The sequence below is a fragment of the Cynocephalus volans genome, chromosome 11 (assembly GCF_027409185.1).
Source record: "Cynocephalus volans isolate mCynVol1 chromosome 11, mCynVol1.pri, whole genome shotgun sequence".
Lineage (NCBI taxonomy): Eukaryota > Metazoa > Chordata > Mammalia > Dermoptera > Cynocephalidae > Cynocephalus > Cynocephalus volans.
Window position 1 is genome coordinate 3,748,701 of NC_084470.1, and position 22,233 is coordinate 3,770,933.

The 22,233-nt window shown below is 43.1% G+C and overlaps 1 protein-coding gene across 3 annotated transcripts in view; it reads right to left on the reverse strand.

Annotated features, from left to right (window-relative positions):
• ELMO1 (engulfment and cell motility 1) overlaps positions 1-22,233 on the reverse strand; it is a 549,163-nt gene that overhangs the window by 163,549 nt on the left and 363,381 nt on the right. For all 3 annotated transcript variants that reach the window (XM_063113910.1, XM_063113909.1, XM_063113911.1), the window contains one exon: positions 7,621-7,757. In XM_063113910.1, coding sequence (XP_062969980.1) covers positions 7,621-7,757 — 137 coding nt within the window. The remainder of the gene's footprint in view (positions 1-7,620; positions 7,758-22,233) is intronic.

Here is a 22,233-nt window from a genome sequence, read left to right on the forward strand (position 1 = left end):
GGTCCTCCCATGCTCCCCCTTTATAAGGAGATGCAGCCAGGCTGTTAATGTGTGTGTGTGTGTGTGTGTGTGTGTGTGTGTGTGTGTGTGTGTGTGTGTGTGTGCGGGGGGGAGCTGCAGGGCACATTCATACCACCCTAGGCCACTTTATGGTCATCTCTACGTTAGTCATAAAAGTCGTGTGGACCCCAGGCAGGGACCACTGTGACCGCACACCGAGATGGGCCTTCTCTAAAGTTAGTCTCTAAATCCAAGGAGAAGCTCGTCTACTTTTTCTGAAAATTGTTTGCCATCAGGGCTGCACAAGGATCCTTTTGCTTTCTCAGAGGCATTTGGAATCAGGCTCTATGTTACTGTTGACTGGTGCTGGCTCCAGGCTGGCACCGAGCAGGCAGCTTATCTCCTGACACCTAAGGGTGCAGAGCCGTCCTAGCATGGGTGATTTTCTCATCCCCACCTCACAGATGAGGACTTGGAGGCTGATGGGGCTGAGTCCCCTGCACAGGGGCATCCAGCCGGAAGGGAGGACCCAGCTTTTGAATCCCCCTGAGCCCAGCAACCCCCTGCCCCCGACACCTCCAGTGAGTTTGCGTGTGGGTGGGCTGAAGGGAGGAGTGACCCTCAGCACTGGAAATCAAACCCTATTCACTTAGAAATTTGTCTCCACCATGGTCCAAATCCCCTTCTGAGGCCAAATCAAAGTTCAGTGGATCCCCATACAGAGGTATGAGAGAATCTGTATTTATAGATATTTGAAAAAACTACCTTGGGAAATCAAAGCAGCTCAATTATACTGCACGAGCAAGTGCAAATTACTGTCAATTTAGGTTTTGTCTGTTGAGATTAGCACCTCCCATTTGTACAGGGCAATTTGCACAGTGAACCTTTGAGGGCCTCATCCCCAAAATGACTCTGGGAAATACTATGGGCATTATTATTACTATTGCCACCACCAGTTCCCAAATGAGAAGGGATGTGAGCATTAAAGGACATGCTCAAGGTCACACTGCTGGTGAGGGGCCAGGCTGGGACTGCCACCTGCCCCTCCCGCTGGCTCTCGGCCATGGTCTTGCCTCTACGCTAGGCATTCTCAGTGAGGGAGGGGGTGTCTGCCCTAGGGGGGCGAAATTTGTTGTTGGAAGAACAAAAATACCTTACACATTATATGTATAAAGCACGGATAAACTCACATTGCATAGACAGACATATACTCTATCTGCAGTTATAACTTCAGGGGGAGGGTGATTACAGAAAAAAAAAATGTCTAAAAAAGCTCCCGGGGGGAGGGGGGTGATCATGCAAAAGAGATTGAGAAATGGCGTTCGCCACCACAGTGGGCCCTGACATGGCCGGGTGCATGTCACCTGTTACTAATACATCTCTTTTATAAAGTATTCTCACTGGGTCCGTTCAAACAAATGCCTGTTGAAAAGAAAACAAGTTAGCAAGGTCACTCTAGGAGTGTCAGGGACACACTTTGATTGCTGTCCGACAAAAAGTGGCACATTCCATGGAAAAGGGTAGCGTTACCTTAAACGAATAGCCTCAGAGCACTCACACGAGAAACCATTTGCTACCTATTCAACAAGAAACATGACATGGAAAAAGAAATCTATTCACACAACACATTGGCTTCTAGCGGAGGTTCGCTTGCCTGCATGACAAACCCAAAGATGTTTGTGACATATGAAAAGCTTTTTGAATAGATACTTGTTAATGGCCTAGTCAGCAGAAAAAATGGACAACTCATTGCACGACATTAGGGCTCTTTAAAAGACTTCTCCTCTCCCTAAATATTCATGTTTCAATTAAAACATACACCTATGTTATTAGCCACACCAGCCCGGGTTCAGATCAATAACAGCAGCACTAGATGGAATCCTAATGAAGATGCAAAACGCTCAGTCCTCCCCGCTTCCCCTGGGCACCGGCACACAAAGCTCCTTTCACAGCTTGCTCCAAGATATTTTACAGTCACCTGCCTCATGCAAACGAGGGGCTTCATGTTTATGCATGGTGAGAGTTACAGACCACCTTTCATTCCCTAGGCCAGCCCGGTTAACCAACACAGCGCTGTCTGCACCGCTATGAAGTGGAGCTGTCCTAGGAGGGGGAATCCTGAATCTATAATTGTCCCTTGAAAAGCATGCACAGCAAGTGAGTAAGCTGTAAGCAGTCTGAGGAGTGAACATATTTCCCTTTTTTATTTATGTATTTGCTTCCTCGAAAGTTTTTAAACACAATCCCATTTCCATGTTATACCATAATCCACTCTATGTGATGAGTGGGTTTTTATTTTCTATGGACAATCTTCCAGGGAATTTCTTAGGAGGTTTCCTTCTGTCCTACTCTCGCGTTCTTCCTAATTGATATTTTCTCCTGTTGACTTGGATGAAGCTCATAGCCTGGCCAGGGCAGCTGCAGCTTTGTTTAATGGGCCTGGGTTCTCCCGTGCACAGTCTCTTCTGTTTTATTTCTCATCTGCGGGCCTGAGATTCTAACCTCTGTCACGTGTGTGCTTGGCTTACTATGCTGATGGATAAAGTTTCAAAATAGTACTTCTATTCTGAAGCGACTACATTTTTCAAACCATTAGTTTCTTCCATTTTGGTAACTGGAAGCCATCTGATCTTGGTTTATATTGTTGATTTTGATAGCATCTAACGTAGCACCAAAGCTATGAACAAATATTTTCATGGTATCTAAAAAGGCGTAGCTATTACTGGAGGGTCTGGGCAACTAGGTAGTTGCTTCCGAGACCTAAATTCTCTCTAGCCACCAAGTACACAAGAATTGTGGGACCTGCTGATTTCTAAGCTGCTGCCCGTGGCATGTCACATGGGAAACTAGGGTACCCAATAGCGTTGTGTGGAGGAAGGCACTGCCAAAATCCATGACATTATCACCTTAAAGTCTCTTTTCTGACAAAGTTAAATGGGTTATTAATTCAGTTCAGAACTTAATGGGTTCACAGACAGCTTTTCTTTTCTTTGTCTTTGTCTTTTTTTTTTTTAATATAATGGCCAAGAAAGGTCTTTTTTTGAAAAGGGCAATTTACTCATTTTTCATAGACATAATTTATATTATTAAATACAAAAAGAACATTTTACAACTGCATATGACATTTTACTTCCTAAAGGAATTTTACATTTATTACTTCAACTTAATATCCCACCATCATAACACAGGGTGATGGTATCCTTTTTTTTTTCCCCCCCAGGCCTGGGGCTCGTGAATAGCAGAACCAGAATTAGAACCTGGGTCATACAGACCAACAGACTACTCCATCAATGCATGTGATTTATACTAGTTGGCGACATTTTATATGTGTCAAATGACGGAAATTCTATTGACACAAATCACCTTTAGTGATCAAATCTCCCTTAATGAAAATATTCATTCATAGCTTCTCCAAATCCCCCCCCCCCCAGTGATTTAATGAGTCTCTGGTACAACTGGACACTGGGATAATAGAGTTTTCAAAAGCCCCCTAGGTGATTCTAACATACAGCCAAGGTTGAAAAACACTGCTACACACAGATATATATTTCGATGTGTATGCCCTTGTTAGAATTTTTAAAGTGGAGCCATCAGCCACACATGCCTTAAATGAGAATCCCTTACCTGAAGTATCCAAATCACTGGCATCCTCTCTCCTACCCTGATCAAAAATAAGGGCTTCAGTGAAATGATTATGGGGCTACTTGTATGCTGAGGTATCCAGCTGCAGTTTAGATCTTCTCTAACGACCATAAAAATGAATAATGCATGCTTTAAAATATTGGTAATAAAGGGCAAAAACACAGAATATAAACTCAATGGCCTGAATCAATGGATTATTCTGCAGACTGCTATACTGAGGAACTGAAAGAAAGCACTTTTCAAAGCATAAATATTTTAATCACTCTTCAACTCTATTTTTCTTATGTAAATAATAAAAAAAAAAATCCATCTACTGCTTCCTAAGCCCTGGAGAGCAGAAGACAGCTGCCTTCCTAAATGCTCTTCCAGCAGTGGCAGTAATGACCAAGCACTAGGCACCTATAAACTGGTATCCCTAGCAAGATGGTTGCAGAAGCTATTCCTGCCTCTGACAGAATCGAGGGTACTTTGTTAGACAAATCTAAACTCTAAATTGAGAGCACCACTTCTCCAGTAAGGACATAAAGAAGGCAGAAAGCCAAGCCTCCTCACAGAGCCCTGGGTCTCAGGGTTGACAACTGATCGGCCTTCCGTGATCTGTTCAAAGTGGCAAGAGCCTGAGACAGTGTCCAAGAAAGTTCAAAAGAAATAATGTCTCATGCTGGGCTCTTTTAAGATATTTATGAATTTGATTTTGGACAGTCTTAGGGAATAAGAAAAACATTCCAGCAACCAGTAATGCCAAACCTTCATGTGTTCCTCAGTTCAAACTCCTCTACTACCAAGTTAATAATAAAAAAGCAAAGTGATGTAAATTTCAGCTCTTCTCTCTTTTCCAATTTATTATCAGGTAAAGCAGAACAATGGCTGATAGGTAGGCAGTAGAAAAAAAATCAAAAAGGCAGTCTTCAAACTGTACTAGAGGCTCTCACACAGGGCTTTTCTTTTTAAAAGGGCCTGTGGAGGCAGAACAGGGACATAAAAGAAAAGAGATATAATTACATTTGTATCTGAGCAGCCACTAGCTGACTCTGTGATTGGTATTATGTCTACCAGCAGAAAGCAAAACAAAAGGCTTGTTTGTTCATGTTTCATTGATTTAGATTAATATTGATTTAGATTAATAAACCCACCTAACAGTCACAAGGGTCCTTAGAGGCAGAAGACCAAGGCAGAAGAGGGATCAGAATGATGGCAGATGAGAAAAAAACTGAACCTGCCATTGCTGGCTTTGAAGACAGACAAAGAGGCATGAACTAAGGAACGCAGGAGGCCTCGGCAGCCAGAAACAGCCAGGAGACGGAGTCGCGCCTCCAGCTTCTGGGAAGGAACACAGTTCTGCGGACACTTGGTTTTAGCCCAGTGAAACCCATCTTGTCTCCTGAACTATGGAATTGTAAGATAATAAGTTTGCATTGTCTAAACTGCTAAATCTGGGGTAATTTGTTACAGCAGCAATAGGAAAGTAATACACACATGATAAAAATGTATATAACTGATATTCTTTTCTGGTTGCAAAAGTGAGGCAAACACAGTACTGAACATCAAATATGGCAAAAATATTTAATGTAGAAAACTAAAGTTCCTTGTCCTGCCCATCCCCGATCTTCCTCTGATATCCACTCTTGCCCAAAGGATACGTGTCTGTGGGGTGGGCCCCTCTGCCTCTCAGGATGGAAATAAACTGCTGTCCCTACTTGGAAGCATACATCGGACACCGAGCATTAGTCTATGATCTATCCAAAAAGATGGCACTTAGGGCCATAGTAAAAAACTGTACCCCAAACCTGGCTCTTAGATCTTGCTGAAGAGAGTTTTTGCAGCCATATATTTTTATTTTCATAAAAGTTTCAAAGTGATGCTTTGGGGGGCTGCTGTCACCTGGTGGGAACTCACCCTGGACAGGCAGGATGACATCAGCAGCAATTGAGCACACAGCCATGATGAACTACAGGGGCCCGAGTGCCACGCTCACCTCCCTCTGCCAGCCGTGCCCACCTCCTCTGGTCTGAGGCCTCTGGTTTCCTTTGCTGACAATGTACTCTTGGTGCTTCATGTCATAAACTGTAACTTCTATTAGATTTCAGTGTCTGAGTGCTCATCCCTGAGTCAGTCCTCTGTGGAACTTTGATAATATTTTTTTATACACCTTATCTGTGCGCAGATCAACAACAATATCTGTAATGTTTTTATTTACAAAAATGCAGAATTCCGTAATTCAGAAAAAGCAGGACGAAGGAAATCTCTCAGAAAGCAGACACCCGAAACCAAAACACATGATAGCTGGTCAGGTCGCCCTCTCCTAGAGGAACAGGCGTCCTCAGCACATAAAGCTTAGTACTCAGTGGCTTTCACACTGCAGGGCATGGAGACTTGAACTGATCCAGGGCAAAGTGGCCCTAGCCACTTTCAAAGACTATTGATTTAGCACTCTTATTTTTGGCTTGATTGTACAAAAGCCTCTCTGCTCCTTCTTTCCTCTCTCCTAGGGATGATTTGCACCTGAATTGCGAAGTCTCTCATAATCAAGTGAAGGACACTTAGGAGGCTGCAGTTACAATCACCAAAGAATTAATGGGCTTTTTTCCTCCACTCTCCTTCTCAAATCATGCCTGCTCATGAGCATGCCTGCTCAGACATGTGGAAGCTCTAGGCTGTGCTTCCAGATCAATGCTCTCAATGGAGAAGACTGCTGGGGCTTACCTCAGTGAACTCACCAGATGGCCCACGATGCAAAGGAAAGATGGTTGGTATGACTGAAATGAAATGGCATTGGTCTGCTGTGAGAGCACGCGAGACCACTATGCTAAAGAGACAGTCAGGGTCTAACCTGACTTGGTCCTCTTCCTGGTTTCCTTTCTTTTCAAGCAATATGGGATCAAGCTGCCACAAACCAGAAACACAGTGGAAAAGAAGGTTGGGGTCTAAACTCAGATAGGTGACAGGGAGGCAAAGACCAGCAAAAATACTACGTGCAGTTGGAATTCAGATATCGTGTTATGCACCAAGTGCAAACCCACCAAGGCCCCACAGTACAACTGTGAGCCCCAGCCCTTAGACTCTCAAAGACAGTTATGTCCCCTAGTACCAGGTGAGTTATGTCACTTAGTACAGGTGATGCGCCAACCATACCCAGGGTCTACAGAGTAGCGAATTAAAAGTATTAAAGGCTAAAATATGCCTTTCTCAACCATCAATTAGTATTAGCCATGACATTACTGTAAATTGGGCCTTTATCTAAGGATAAAGATTTTGCTTATATTTGAAAGCATGGATGGTACTTTTGCTTCCTTTAAGTTGGCCAACTCTCTTCTCTCCACCCAACACTCACACAAAAATGGAAATGTGCATGTCATACTCTTGAGAGCACTTATAATATAGAAAAACAAAGGAAACCTTAGTTCAAAGGATCAAATGCTTACTGAGAACCAAGAAATGCTACACATAAGCTTAATTCCTCAATTTCCTGAAAGAGATTTTTCATTTTAATAAAAATTCTTTTTGACACAGCATGAGGCAGATTATCTCAACACATCCATGATCTATAAAGAAACCGCTGGACTACACAGCGGCTTTCCTGACCTCGTTCACTCAATGCCAGTTTCCTGCACAGGTGGAGGGAAGGCACCTTCCCTAATCGGTCTTGCATTATTGACAAGGAATCCCAAACTAATGCTATGAAAGGAAAAAGTTCACCTTGACAATATTTCCCGAGAAAGCATTTCTGCTGGTGGCTCCAGCTTAGACGAAGGGAACAAAGCTGCCCCAAGCTCATCCCCAGAGAAATGAGACCATCACCAGCACACAGCTTCACGTCTATACAGGGGCAGCTTTCTCACCTGAGATCGCAGTCTTCCACGTTCTGCGCCACCTTGCCAACCACTTTCTGCACGCAGCTGAAGGATCACTCAGTGGGGCTGAACGTGAAGACCCTCTGATGACACGAGAAGCCCCTGCCTCCACCTCAGGTCCACTTACCTTGTTGAAGTCTTCCGAGGTTGCCCTCATCTCTTTCCATGTCTTGTTCAGGAGCTGGATACAGATGCAGAAAAACTCCTCAAAGGCTCTATCGTGGGTGAAGAACATCGGGTGGAAGTCGTTGCAGGTCTCGCTGGCTGGAGGAAGAGACGAGAGATAAGGGAGGATGTTCCACATCATGAGATACAACCACAGGTCCGTTCCCCAAAGAAAGACAATGGGAGGCATCCTTGGCTCAAGAAAAAACATTTTGAAAAAGCAGCCAAAGGGTACCGCCATATGACTTAGAGGTTTAAGGTCACATGGTCAGACCTACCCTGAGGCACATATTTAGACTGAAGAAAGTCATCTCCTAATCCATCCCAGGACATGACCCTAATGGCTTTGTTCCATGGAAGCTGGTGTCGAATATGAACCTGTATCTGCCTTCTTGATCTTGTAAAGACTATTCCATCTGCCTTCTCAGAGACAGCACCTCAATCACCCTTAACTTCCCCTTTCTTAACAGAATAATTGGCAGAAGATGAGCTTTCCTGAATACAGAATTAATTGCAACTTTGAAAATAGCATTCATGATTATTTCTCTAGGGGGCTCTTTTCCCTCTTATGGCAGTTAGCAGGGACATCTGAGATCATTCACCATCTGATGCCATTAACCCTTTTTCTTTCTTTTCTTTTCTTTTTTTTTTGCATTCCCAGGCACAGATGGCTAGAGGTTAAAGCAGCCCAAACAGCTTGGAAGGCCCAACTGGTCCAGTCCTGGAAAAAACCACGAAGTCGGCCAAGATTGCCCTTGAGCCCCCCCACTGCAGAGCTGCCTCGGGTCAGACCCAGCCCTCTGGGCTCCAGGTCCAGCCACCTCTCCCCGCCTCAGACCAGAGCCCCAGCCAGCCCCTCCCGGCATCCCAGCTCTCTGCCAAGCTTACATTTTCTGGCCTTTGCACACACTACCCCGCATTCGATCTTTACAATCCCCCTTGCTGCTTATGTCTTATGGATGAGAACACTGTGGAGCCCGAGGAGCTAGGCTTTGTGACCCCCCCGAACAGTACCCTAAGGTTTTTTTTTTTTTTTTCTTTTAACATAAATATTTTTACATACAGTGAAAATATTGCTATTTTAATTGGGATCTCTTTAAAGACCAATTAGCCTCAAAGTGCAGAATGATGGAATTTTAGGCCCTGCAAGTCCAGGAGAGGAAGAGGTGAAAGGGCAAGAGGGGGGCTTAGGGCCAAGACTGTGTGTTCTTGGGGAGGGCCCTGGTGCCTGCCATGTGGATGGGCTGCAACTCCCCTCAGGGGGAACCCTCTGTAGCAGCCCCCAGAGGGCGAAGGAACCCTGAGCAAACCTGAAGGGAACATGCCCTGCTCTGGCATGACCACAAGCTATCAGATGCCAACCTCTTCTATTCTCCACCTGTGTGAACTGTACCCAGTGAATTCCAGACATCTGAATGGTTTAAAACAGCAGCAAAGTGGTGTGTGTTTGCACAGCTCACTCCTTCTGAAGGTGCAACCTGGTGTGAAGATGCGGGAATTCTCGGACAGTGTACGGGCCTAGGCTGGCAGCAGTGCACGGTCACGTAGAAAGAGCCTGGGGGCAGAAGATTTGGCTTCAAGTCCAGCCCATGCCAATCAGGAGCAAACAAGTCACTTAGAAATGGAAAGGAAATCTCCTCTGCCTTCTCCCTAGTCTTCAGAGGGGTTCGCATGACACAATTCACAGGAAAGCATTTCGGAAATGATGAAAGTTAACACAAATGTGGAGAGAGGTGGTGGTGATGGCTGAATGTTGTACCAGTGTATGGCTTCCAGGAACACGGGTTGTTCTGTGATTTCCCCTAATTCCTATCATGGCTGTTCACATCTCAGCAATTAGCAGTAAGAACATGTAAGTCACCCTGCCCCAGCCTGCGCTACTGGCAGAGAGATGGCAAATGTGAAGTTTTGGCCTGAGACACAAGCTATTTCACGAACTTGGAACACAGATGCGGGGGTGGACGGTCCCGCTGGCTGCGCTGGGCAACGAGCCGTCAGTCTCACCTTCATAAGCACCCAAGCCAGTGAAATCTGCAAGTCTACTAAAGAACCTTCAAACACTATTGCCATCCAAGAACTCATTATTAATCATATTATATACAGTATCGTTTTGGACCTAGTGTGATTATATGTGTACTTTATGCCCTAGTTAAAGTTTCATGGGATTACTAAAGCTAAGATAGCCAAACAAAACTGAGACCCAAAAGCCCCACTCTTGCTTGGGTGAGGAGGGAGGAAAGCTACATCATTAATAACAGGCAGTGTTTTGGGGGAGCATATTATGGGACAAAGGCCCTGCAGGTGCTATCCTTGCAATAATTTGCCCTGGGAGGTAGGCCTTATGTGCATACCCACTGCATATATGAGGAAGGTGAAACACGGAAAAATGAAACCTTCTGTTGTGAGCTTTTCTTAGGTGGCCCCAAGTGAGCATTCGAAACCCACCGTCAAACTGACCTAGCATCAGGCTTCCTGCCTTAGTTGACATCAAGAGCTAAGGACATTTCCTTGTGGCTGCTGCTTTGAAAATTAATTCTCCACCCACTCTCCCAGATCTCCCATATTCCACCTTCAGCAGAAACCCAGATCGTGACACACAGTCCAATGGGACTCACAGCAAGTGCACAGGCAGCACCTGCTGACTGAGAACACCTGGCCATCTGATAGCAGTACCAATACCAGCAGTACCACAGTCACAGCCACAGCCACAGGCTGGGCATTGGATAGAGGACTTTCTCCACATTACAGTCCCTTATTATAACAAGTGCACACGAAAGATGTTATTAATTTCTTTTTTGTTTGTTTGTCTAAGATTAGAAATAGGAAGTTTAGAAAGGTTAGGCGACCTGTCCAGGATCACATGACTTGCAGGCAGTAGTGCTAGGAGGCAGAATCAGGTCAGCTCCAAGCCTGTCACTGCTCGGGGCACTCTGTTCCCTCATTCTGTTTCTCAGGTAGCCCCGCCTCTACGGTACCTCCCCCAGCACACATCTCAAGTCATTGCCTTTCCACCCACAGAAGATATTTATGAAGTACAGTCTTACAAGGGGCACGACTTTAACTAAGAATGCTTAAGATATATTTAGGGTCTGGGATTCTTCTGCTTTCCACCTTTTGCTTGTGTGTGGTACAAGTGGAATTAGAGTCAGATCACCAGGTTTGCATTCCTCTTCTGAACCTTACCTCTCTTTTCACTGGGTCTGGGCCAAGCTGCACTCTGGACAGCTCCCCTGAGTACCCAAGAAATATTTTATCTGGTTCCTACCAACTCTTTTGCCTTTCTCTAGATATTCTCAGCTTCTGCAGCACACCAAATTTCCCCACGGAAGCCAGTCACTGGGGAAGGGTCACACTGGATGAACGTATTTGATTTATTCCAAGAAACTCACAAGTTGAGTTCCATGTTAATAGAACCCCAATTTTGTTCATGACAACAATGTACCCAGCTAGAAAAAAATATAATTTGCAGCCTCCCTTGTAACTAATAGTGGTCATTAAACCAATCCCTACCAATGACAGATGAGTAGAAATTGCTGGGTAGAGCTTCCAGGAAATACCTTCGAAGGGGGGAAGACTTGACCGGCTTGCCCCCTTCTGCCTCTGCCTTCCACTTCAACTTCTTCGTGTTTGAAACACAGGAGTGAGGACTGGAACTCCTGCAGCCATTTGGTCAGCATGAAAATGAAGGCAACATCCTAGACTGGAGCTCCTGATGGCACTGTGGAGTCACCTTACCAACCTAGAATTGCCCTCTTAGGGAATTCTCTGTACATAATTTGTTGAAGGCACTGTTTTCTGTTTTCTGTCACTCTTAGACACTTGTAATTACTCATAAGGAAACTGAAACTCAAGCAAGCACACAGATGCTAGCATGAGAGAACACATTCAAGGTTACTGGAGGTCATGCAAGAAGTAGGAATGAGGAGGCAGGATCGCATAATGGTTAGATTCAAACAGACCTGCATTCAAATATTGAGTTTGATGCTCCCTAGCATGCAATATAACCTTAGACAGTTAAACTCCTGAACCTGTTTACCATATGAGGTTTGTAAGCATCAAATTAAATTATGTATACAAAGTGCATGGGAAGGTGCCTAGCACATAGTATAGTCTTAGTAAACAATGGCTGTTAGTTACTATTTGTATCATCATTATCTGCACTCTATATAGCTTCTCAAAGGCTACAACAATTCTAGGAGATGAGGAGGCAAGAAGAATTTGGTAAGTGCTCTTTGGGGTCCTGTGGATATGGAGGTGATAAAATCAACCAGTCATTCTGGTTGATTGTGTCAAAGACCTATGGAAGTGTTCAGACCAAAATGCTGAAATTTCACACAGTCAGAGTACACTATATGCTGGGCACTCTTTGAAGAGCTTTTCCTGCCTAAACTCTCTGAATCCACAACAACAATAAAAGCAGTATTATTACCCCATTTCACAGATGTGAAAACTGAGAAACAGTGAAGATAAGCTGCAGTGACAGGACCAGAAATTAAAGCCAGCAAGCACTCTATTTCCAGAACAAGTGTTTTCAACCTCCACATGAAAGGATTGGTTTGCCATTGTCCTAAGCTTCTGTAAGTCCCCTCCCATGGCGTGAGCTGTTGGCAAATAGCACATCAAGAACAATGTGGTCCTTGATGTATGATGGAATTTGGATGTTTTGTCCTCTCCAAAATTAATGTGGAAATTTGATCCCCACTATGGCAGTGTTGGAAACTGATTGAGTCATGGGGGGCGGGTCCCTCATGAATGGATTAATGGTCTCCCTGGGGGAGGGGGGATTAATGAGTGAGTTCTCGCTCTATTAGTTCCCGTGAGAGCTGATTGTTTAAAGGACCCTGGCACCTTCTCTCTGTCTATTGCTTCCTCTCTCTTGCTTCCTCTTGCCATGTGATCTACTTGTACCCGCCGGCTCCCTGACACTTTCTGCCATGAGTAGAAGCAGCCTGAGGCCCATGCCAGATGCAGCCATCCCAGAATCGTAAGCCAAATAAACCTCTTTTCTTTATAAATTACCCAGTCCCAGGTATTCTGTTATAGCAACACAAAATAGACTAAAACAGCATCTTACACCAGAAACAATGAAAAGACTTTTATGTGTTGGGGATTTACGACTCATTTTAAGGATGTTCCTGTATCATAGGCAAGGATAAAGTATTAAGTACTAGTGTTTTTCCTCTAAAACTTACAAAATGCAGATATTGAGGAGTGAGCATTATTGAGCAGGAGAGGCCCATCCAGATGATCTGATATGTTTGCTCCTCCCATTTTTTATTGATTATGAATATTCATGAGATACAGAGCTGATTGTCAACCTTCGTGCCCAAGATGTGAAGGCCAGATCCATACTGGCAGCATGCCCATTACCACAAATTGCATTTGTACCCGTGTCCCTCACCCAATTATCCCCAACCTCCCTCCCATCCCCCCTCCCTCCCCACTCCACTTTGTATCCCAAGGAATGCTCTCTCCCTCTGCAAGTCCCACACACCACTGTGGTCTTTCTTTCCTGCCTTCCTTTCTCTCTTAGCACCCACATATGAGTGAGCACATGCGTTATTTATCCTTCTATGCTTTGCTTATTTCACTCAACATAAGTTTCTCCAGGTTTATCCATGTTGTTGCAATGGCAGAATTTCATTCTTTTTTATGGCACAGTAGTATTCTATGGTGTAGATATACCACAGTTTCCTTATCCAATCACCCATCAATGGACATTTCTGCTGGTTCCATATCTTGGCTATTGCAAACAGAGCTGCAATGAACATGGGAGTGCAGGTATCCCTTCGACATGATGATTTCCATTCCTCTGGGTATATACCCAGAAGTGAGATTTCTTGATTGTATGGAAGATCTATCTGTAGTTGTCTGAGAAACCTCCATACTGTTTTCCATAGTGGTTGTACTAATTTACAGTCCCACCAACAGTGTAGGAGTGTTTCCTTCTCTCCACACCCTCGCCAGCATTTGTTATTCACCGTCTTTTTCACAGATGTGAAAACTGAGTCTAACTGGGGTAAGGTGGTATCTCAATGTGGTTTTGATTTGCATTTCCCTGATGACTAGTAATGTTGAGCATTTTTTCATGTACCTGTTGGCTATTTGTATGTCTTCCTTTGAAAAGTGTCTATTCACCTCCTTTGCCCATTTTTTACTTGGGTTATTTGTTTTTTTTTTACTATGTAGTTGCTTGGGTTCCCTGTATACTACGGATATTAAACCCTTGTCAGATGCATGCTAGCAAAAGTTTCTCCCACTCTGTAGGCTGTCGTTTCACTCTATTGATTGATTCCTTTGCTGTGCAGAAGCTTTTCAGTTTGATATAGTCCCATTTGTTTATTCCTTCTTTCACTGCCTGTGCTTTCTGCTCCTCCTATTTTATAGATAAGGGACGGAAAAGCAAGATGGTCACCTACAAGTTCATGATGGTAGGAAGGTCGCAAAGACACTGCAAGCTAGACTGCCAGAGTTCACATCCCAGGCATTCACTGCACCTGTCTGTGCCTCCCTTTTCTCACCTGAAAACAATGACAGCACAAGCTCCATAGTGTGCTGTGAGGACTACATGGGAGCGGTGACCACAGGAGCATTAGCTTGGTCACGTGTGGGCCAGCAGGATCACCGCGCCCCTTGCTCATCAAGTGGGCCCTGTCCTGGGCTTCCCACTTGTAGATGTGAGTTTGTGAGGGATGGCCTGGGTCTCAAGAATGGGGTCCTTAGGTTTAAACAAAGAAAAACACCAGGGAAGATGAGGTTTATTTTTGTTGTTTAAGGGAAACAACTGCACTCATTGAAGAGAACAAAGAGAACTGAATGAGCAGGCAATGATTTTATAGATGAGATTTAGAGAGAAGCTTTCAATGAGACAAAAATAGTAAGACATTTAAAAACCAAACTGTTTTTAAGTACACTATTTTTATCACAACGAGATTCTGTTTTATAAAAAAGAATCAGCTCAGTGGTCTTTTAAGTCTGTAATATTAAGGGCTAAGGGTACAATGAATTCTGTTAAGCTGCTGACATCTAATTCATTTATAAGTAGGCCAGCTTTGAAAGCAGCTATAACCTACACACTTATGTTTTAAAAACAAAAATAAGAATTCTGTATACCTATGAAGCACTTGGCTCATCAAAGAAGATTTGTTCCTATTTTTTCATTGGATAATGTGAAATGAGGCAGGAATCCTCACTGGGCTCTCAGAGGACAGGGGCTGTCGCAGTGTAGCGAGTCAACGATGAGAGCTGAGTGTGGAGAATGGGTTCTAGAGCTGCCCTATGACCTTCAGGAGGTCATCTCAGCTCCCAGGGCTCCAGGTCTGTTACCTGTCAATGAGATAGGCTAGATTCTGTCCACATACACGCACACACCCCTCAGATAATGTATTTTCAACTCCCTCATGCCATTGAAAATTACAGAATTTGGAAATTACACCTGCAGTGAACCTTAGTTCCTATACTTCTAGTTCCTTTATAGATAAGATGATAATACATTTTGTTTAACGTCTTAAAGTTTCAGAATTGCATTTGATAGGCTGAGCAAATGTTTGAAGAGCTAGTATTTACTCTTTCTTTCATAAGAAAATTGTTAGTTGTTTTTACACCCTTTTCAACCTATTAATACTACCTAATGCAGACCGATACATAAGAAAATTATTTAACTAAAGATAGAATGACAAGATGATAGGCACATGCATGTCTTTTTGCTCTCATATGGGAATTTTCTAAAGATAAATATAATTTGAGATGCTGAAAAGCTCTGTTCCATGCTTTCTATGACCTTTCTTATGCTAACAGAGACTTTAAACCCATTCACTAATGACTAGAGGGACACAGATTTGGGATTTGGGAGACACTGAGCAAATTTATACATTTTTATCAGGACATCATGAGCTATTTCACCAACAAGAGCCTTTGGAAATGGCGTACTTTGAAAGAGGGGTAAGCATGGGCCTGAAACACAAGGAGTTTTGTTATAAAATTATGAATTACAGGGAAAAGGGGATAAATAATATCCATGCAAAAGCATTTAATGCAGGAAAACTGTCAGAGTAGTCATAAAATCTTACCAGGTTTTCACAGTACAGAAGTTCAAAACTATTTGTGCTACTAGGGTCAGTCTGGATAATGTATTTATGAATTCTCAGATGCAAAAGTATATTCATATCTTTGCAGAAAAATCATCTTACCCTACCTAGAAAACCTTGAGTTTTCTGTTTTTAGACCTGGTATTCTTCAATGGTTCAATTTTGGAGGGTGGTGCTGTGCAGGAAGATGCTAACAGTTCAGAGCCTTTTGCAGATGGAGAGGCAAAAAGCGGTTCCCTTATTGCAGATTGGCTCAGCCCACAGAAGCTACCACCCTGCTGCTTAAGGGGAGGGGATCAGAGTCTTCAAACCTTCTCAGCTCTTCTCCAGCTCCTCAAGTCTGGCTTAATAGAGCTATAGATAGTCTTTCCTATTCTCTATCACACCTAAAAATAGTATGAAAGTTACACTGAAAAGACACAGTAGCTAATCCAATGCTTCACTGTTCACATTCCCTATGGGTTTTTTTTTTTTTCTTTTTTTTGGAAGACATGGAGAGAAGGAAAAAAAAAAAAAAACACTGACTAGTGTTAGGGCTGAAGATCAGACTCAAAACACCAAAAGACAGCCAATTCAGCATCCCAGGCACACCATGTGTGTTCGTAAAGGAGCAGAGGTTCTGTAGTCAGGACGGCCTGGGTGCAAATCTTGCAGTCACTACTTAACGTCACTGTGACCTTGACCACCTGACAGTTCCTCTGGATCTCAATTTCCTCATTAAAAAAAGGACAGTTGCTTCTATCTCCTCCGGTTGCCATTAGGATTAAATGTAAAGTGATTCACATATTAACTGAGGTAAAATAGGCCCTCGATAAATGTTGGTTGTTGCCAGTTTTAATAGCAAAGTAATTACTACTGTACTTAGCTAAAATGACAAATTCAGAGGACTTAGCACCACCAAGTATAAGGACTTATTATAAAACTACAGCAATTAGGACAATGTGGTATTGGTACATGATGAGAAAAAGAGAACAATGGACTAGAATAGGGAATCCAGAAAGAGACCTACATGCACAGTCACCGTATTTATGACAAAGTGATGCTGCAGTGGAAAAGATTATTAATAACCTGTGCTGGGCTGATAGTACATGAGACATGCATCTGGAAGATATGCATTATGACTCCCTACCTCACACTATCTGCAAAATCAATTCCAAATGGATTATAGATCTCAATGTGGAAGTAAAACCAATAAAGCTTCTACATAACACAGGAGAGTGTATTCATGACCTTAAGATGGGCAAAAGTTTCTTAAACAGAACAGAAAAAAATTACCAACCACAATGAAAAGGATTGATTGGATTACACTGAACTCAAGAACTTGTGCTTATCAAAAGATACAATAAAAATAGCAACCTTATTTTTAGTGCAATCTTGCAGCATTATCTGACAAAGAACTAGTATCCATGATATATAAATACCCCTCCAAGTCAATAAGTAAAGAACAGACAATCCCATAGAAGAATGGGCAAAATGTAAATAAGCACGTCATGAAATAGGATATCTAAGTGGCCAATGAACACATGAAAAGGTGCTCAGCTTTTTTGGTCAAGAGGAAATGCAACTATAAATAACAATGAATTATATTCAAACATCCACCAGAATGGCTAAAATGAAAAGATGGAAAATTCTAAGTGTTGATAAGACTGTGGACAAAATGAAATCATCAGACACTGTTAATGGGAGTGTAAAAGGGCCCAACAACTTTGAAAAATCATTTAGCAGTAGTTATTAAAGCTAAAATATTCTTACTATATTATACAGCAATTCTAGTCAAAGATATAAACCAAACAGAAATGCAAACATGTGCTCCAAAAGAAATGTACATGAGTGTTCACAGCAGCACTTTTACAGCCAAACACTTGAGACAACCAAAATGCCCATCCAACAGTAGATGAGACAAATAAACTATAGTTTATTCATACAACAGCATACTTACTATAAAGAATTTTTTTAAATGCTATATATAATATGAATGTTTTGAAATAATATTCACAATAACATAAATGAATTGAAACAAACATAACGTTAGGCAAAAGGAGCCCTGCACAATAGAGAGTAGGATTCTGTTTACCTAAAGTTCAAAACAGGCAAAATCCACCTAATGGAAAAAGGGCATTGTTCTCTTGGAAGGGGTAAGGAACTGGGGGTGGAGAGGATGACCCAAGAAGGTCTCTGAGGGTTGTACTGTACTCTCTTTCTTGATCTAGGTCGTAGCTAAATGAATGGTTGGTGGTTTGACTTGAACACCTCTAAGTATGTAAGTTTCACTTTTTTATAAAAAGTTAACTTACAAAAGTAGAATATGCATTTTCCCAGTAAATGAGAAAGGACAATGACACTGCAGAGAAGGTCAAACTATCGCATATGGTACATATGATTTCAGTGGACTTTTAAGAATTAGTGCTGCATTAGCCCTGCCTACTGCCTCCTGAGAAAGGGATTGGCATTTTATGCAGTCAGTTTTGCTGGCTGGATAAAAAAGCACATAACCTGTCTATGCAGGCTTCCTAATCCATTCACCTAACTAGTATCAGCTTCTGGAGTTGGTCGGGGGTATCTCTCTATACCTGGACATTATTTTGATTTAATCTGTTGGATGGATAAAAAAGCATACGGATGTGTCATAGAACATAGTCATAGAATGTGCAGAATACAAATAATGGTGTATAAATTTTCTTCCAAAAAAAAAAAAATCTTTGACTTAAGGTTTAACTAGTGGTGAAATCTTATTTACTTAACTTCTCATTATGAAGGTATGCAGCCCCCCTGGAAAGTTATACAGCAGCATTCTCAAGGTCATTTTGTGAAATGTTTAACTAAATGACAAAATATGCAGAAATTCGAGTAAATTCAGATTTGTGGTAAGAGTGAGCTAGTGACACCTGAGAGTTTGCTTACAAATGAAAAATGGTCTTGTTGATATTTTCTGTATCTGCTCTTTTCCTTTGTCATCTAGTTGAAACCACCAGGACATGCAGAGAGACAGAACCTGGATCCTTGACACCTCCTCTGTTGGCAAAATGATCATTTCTGGAGCCACTGGAAAGGTCTAAGAAATGGCTATTTCTTGGTCCAACAAGAAAGGAAAAAAATTAATTTTTTGGAAAGGAGTATCATGTTTGTGGTGTGTTAGCAATGAAAAACTGAGTGTGACACACATTTATCCTGCTCAATATACCTAGCTTTTGGGGGTGGTATTGCTGGAACATAGGGAGCTACAGTTAATTCTATGTGTCAACATGACTGGGCCAAGGTGTTCCCAGATTAAGTATTATTTCGGAGTGTGTCTGTCAGGGTGTTTATGGATGAGATTGGCTTCCGAATCAGTGGACTCGGTGCCCTCCCCAATGTGGGTGGGCATCATTCAACCCACTGAAGACCTAGATAGAACAAAAGGTAGAGGAGGAAAGAGTCATTCAGCTCTTTTTCCTGCCTCATTGTTTGAGCTGGGACATCTCATCTCATCTTGTCCTGCTCTTGGACTGGGAATCACACCATTAGCTGCCCTGGTTCTCAGGCCTCCAGACCTGGACTAAATTACACCACTGCCTTTCCTCAGTCTCCAGCTTGCAGATGGCAGATCGTGGGACTGACTTCCCGGCCTCCATAATTGTGTGAAAAAATTCCTCATGGTAATACATATATTTATACATATGAGATTTATTATGAGTAATTTTATATGTATGTACACACATACACACACACACATATCTTCTGTTGGTTCTGTGTCTCTGGGAAACCCTAATACAAGAAGCTATAGTGGAAAGTTAAGAAAGAGGAAAACTCTAGCACAAAGAAGAGCAAAGGAGAGCATATTCAAGCAGCAGTTTTGCATGCCCTTGTTAAAACTTGCTCTACGAGAAAATTATCCTGAGAAGTGGCACATTAAGAGACTATCATACAGCAGATTTAGCATGGATGTAAATAATTGCCCGTCCAGCCATGTGGGCACTCGAGGATTCCGCTGGGTAGAGGCAGATTAATGAGCAGCTGGGATGTGCCTCACCAAAGACCCAGCAAAAACTGTGCGTGTCATGCAAGGGGCCTTAGTCTACACCCTGACCTGGGGCTCGGAGCATTTGCTGGGTCTAGGGAGCTGGCTAAAATGGGCTGAAAATAAGTAATCCTGACTTGGGTAAACGTGAATTTGAGGCAAGAGGACGTGCCACAGTGTCCTCATTGCACGTGTCCTTTCTTGCCTTCAGTGCTAGTGAATGACTTCCTTTGCAAGTGATGACCTCAGAGTAATCACCGGTAGCTGTTAGGCTAAAACACAAGTATTTCAGCAAGGAATACCACACTCTTCCAAACTTGACGCTACTCCACTATTTCTAACTTTTCTCCGACTTTTCGGTGAACGCTGAAGTCAGTCGGAACTGCTACCTTTCTATCACACGGATCACCCTTGATTGTGTCTCCACCGGCTCAGCGTTTGGTTTTCCCTTCATGGAGCCCCTTGAATGACTCTGCGCAACCCAGCCCTTTGCTAAAGGCCCATCACCTCTGCAGCTTTGCCTGACTTCCTCTCCCGCTCCCACACACCGTTCGTCTTCTCTCCCTGTCTGGACCCCCTCCTGATGAGGAGCCTAGAGAAAGTAGGGGCCCGACTTAGTCATTTCCACAACACACGACCGTACTCCCTTCCTTGGTTTCCTGCCTCTTCGTGCCTCCAGCTACATACACTTCTTCTACGTGGTTTTCACGGGGCCCCGCTCCATGCTCAGGATGTGGAGTGCCCCCAACTTCTGCACAGCACACACCACAGCACTCCTGCCGTGGGGCCAGTGCAGACACGCGGTGCTCCAGGGCCCCACGCAGGCGTCACCCGTGCCTTACATTAGTCCCTCCTTCACCACGGCCCGGTCTTCCACCCTCTCTCCTCCACATGAAACCGAGTCTAGTTTTCTCTTCAAAGAGAATAGTGAAGAACGATATAAAGGGAGCAAATTTATTACACAGATTCAATGGAAAAGAAAAACAAGTTTGATTATGTTCCTAAAATACAGGGTTGTAGGGGCCCGAGACCTGTGGTGACCACACACCCCATGGTGCAAGCGTGACAAAGCAGGTAGGCGTCGCAGCCACCAGACCCCCCCCCAGCCTGGGTAAGTGCACACCGACCACAGAGGTACCCCCAGAGAGGCCCGAGACCCGTGGTGACCATGTGTCCTAGTGCGCCCATGTGGGAAAAGGAGACACAGCTGCTGGAATCCCAGCCCAGTGCAGTCCCCACGGCCCACAGAGGCCCGAACCTTCTGCCCACAGGCACTGAGGCAGCCGTGCCAAATTGGCAGTACCAGCAGGATCCTATGAGACGATAGTGTCAAACGAGTGGACCGTGAAATCCCTTGCTACAATGACTAAACACCAAAGGAAAGATACCAGAAATATGAAAAATCAAGAAAGTACACCACCAAAGGGTAATAAGTCTCAAGCTCTAGCTCCTATAAAACAAGAAGCCCTTGAAACGACTGACGAGGAATTTCGAGTGATAATCCTAAGGAAACTAAATGAGATACAAAAAAACTGAGCTAGACAACACAATGAAATGAGGAAAAGTATACAGGACCTGAAAGAAGAAATGTACAAGGAAATCAATGCCCTGAAAAAGAATGTAACAGAGCTCGCCAAACTGAAGAATTCATTCAATGAAATAAAAAACGCAACAGAGTGTTTGACCAGCAGGCTAAAACAAGCAGAAGAGAGAACTTCTGACCTTGAAGATGGGCTGTTTGAAATGACAAAGGCAGACAAAAAAAAAAAAAGAAAGAAAAAAGAATTAAAAACATTGAAGAAAATCTAAGACAGATATCAGACAACCTTAAGCACTCAAACATCCGAGTCATGGGTATTCCAGAAGGGGAGGAAAAAGGAGATTGCATTGAAAACATATTCAGCAAAATAGTGGCAGAAAACTTCCCAGGTATAAAAAAAGACATAGATCTTCAAGTTCAGGAAGCTCAAAGATCCCCAAATGTATTCAACCCAAAAAGGTCTTCTCCAAGACATGTTATAGTCAAATTGGCAAAACTCAAAGACAAAGAGAGAATCTTAAAAGCTGCAAGAGAGAAGCGTCAAGTCACCTATAAGGGGGCCCCAATCAGACTAACATCAGACTTTTCATCACAAACCCTAAAAGCCAGAAAGGAATGGGATGATATATTCAAAATACTAAAAGACAGAGATTGCCAGCCAAGAACCCTCTACCCTGCAAGGCTATCCTTCTGAAATGAAGGGCAAATAGTATATTTCTCAACCAAATAAAAACTGTGGGAGTTCACTACCACACGACCACCCTTACAAGAAATTCTCAAGGAACTACTGGGTTTGGTTCCTGAAAAATAACTACCACTGCCATAAAAACTCAAGAAAAATCAAAACCCACTAGTATAATAAAAATGGCAACAATGAAGAGAGAGAGAAAAAAACAGTTTATCTACCACCCCAAGAAACCAACAAATACAGAAGACAAACAGTAAATCAGA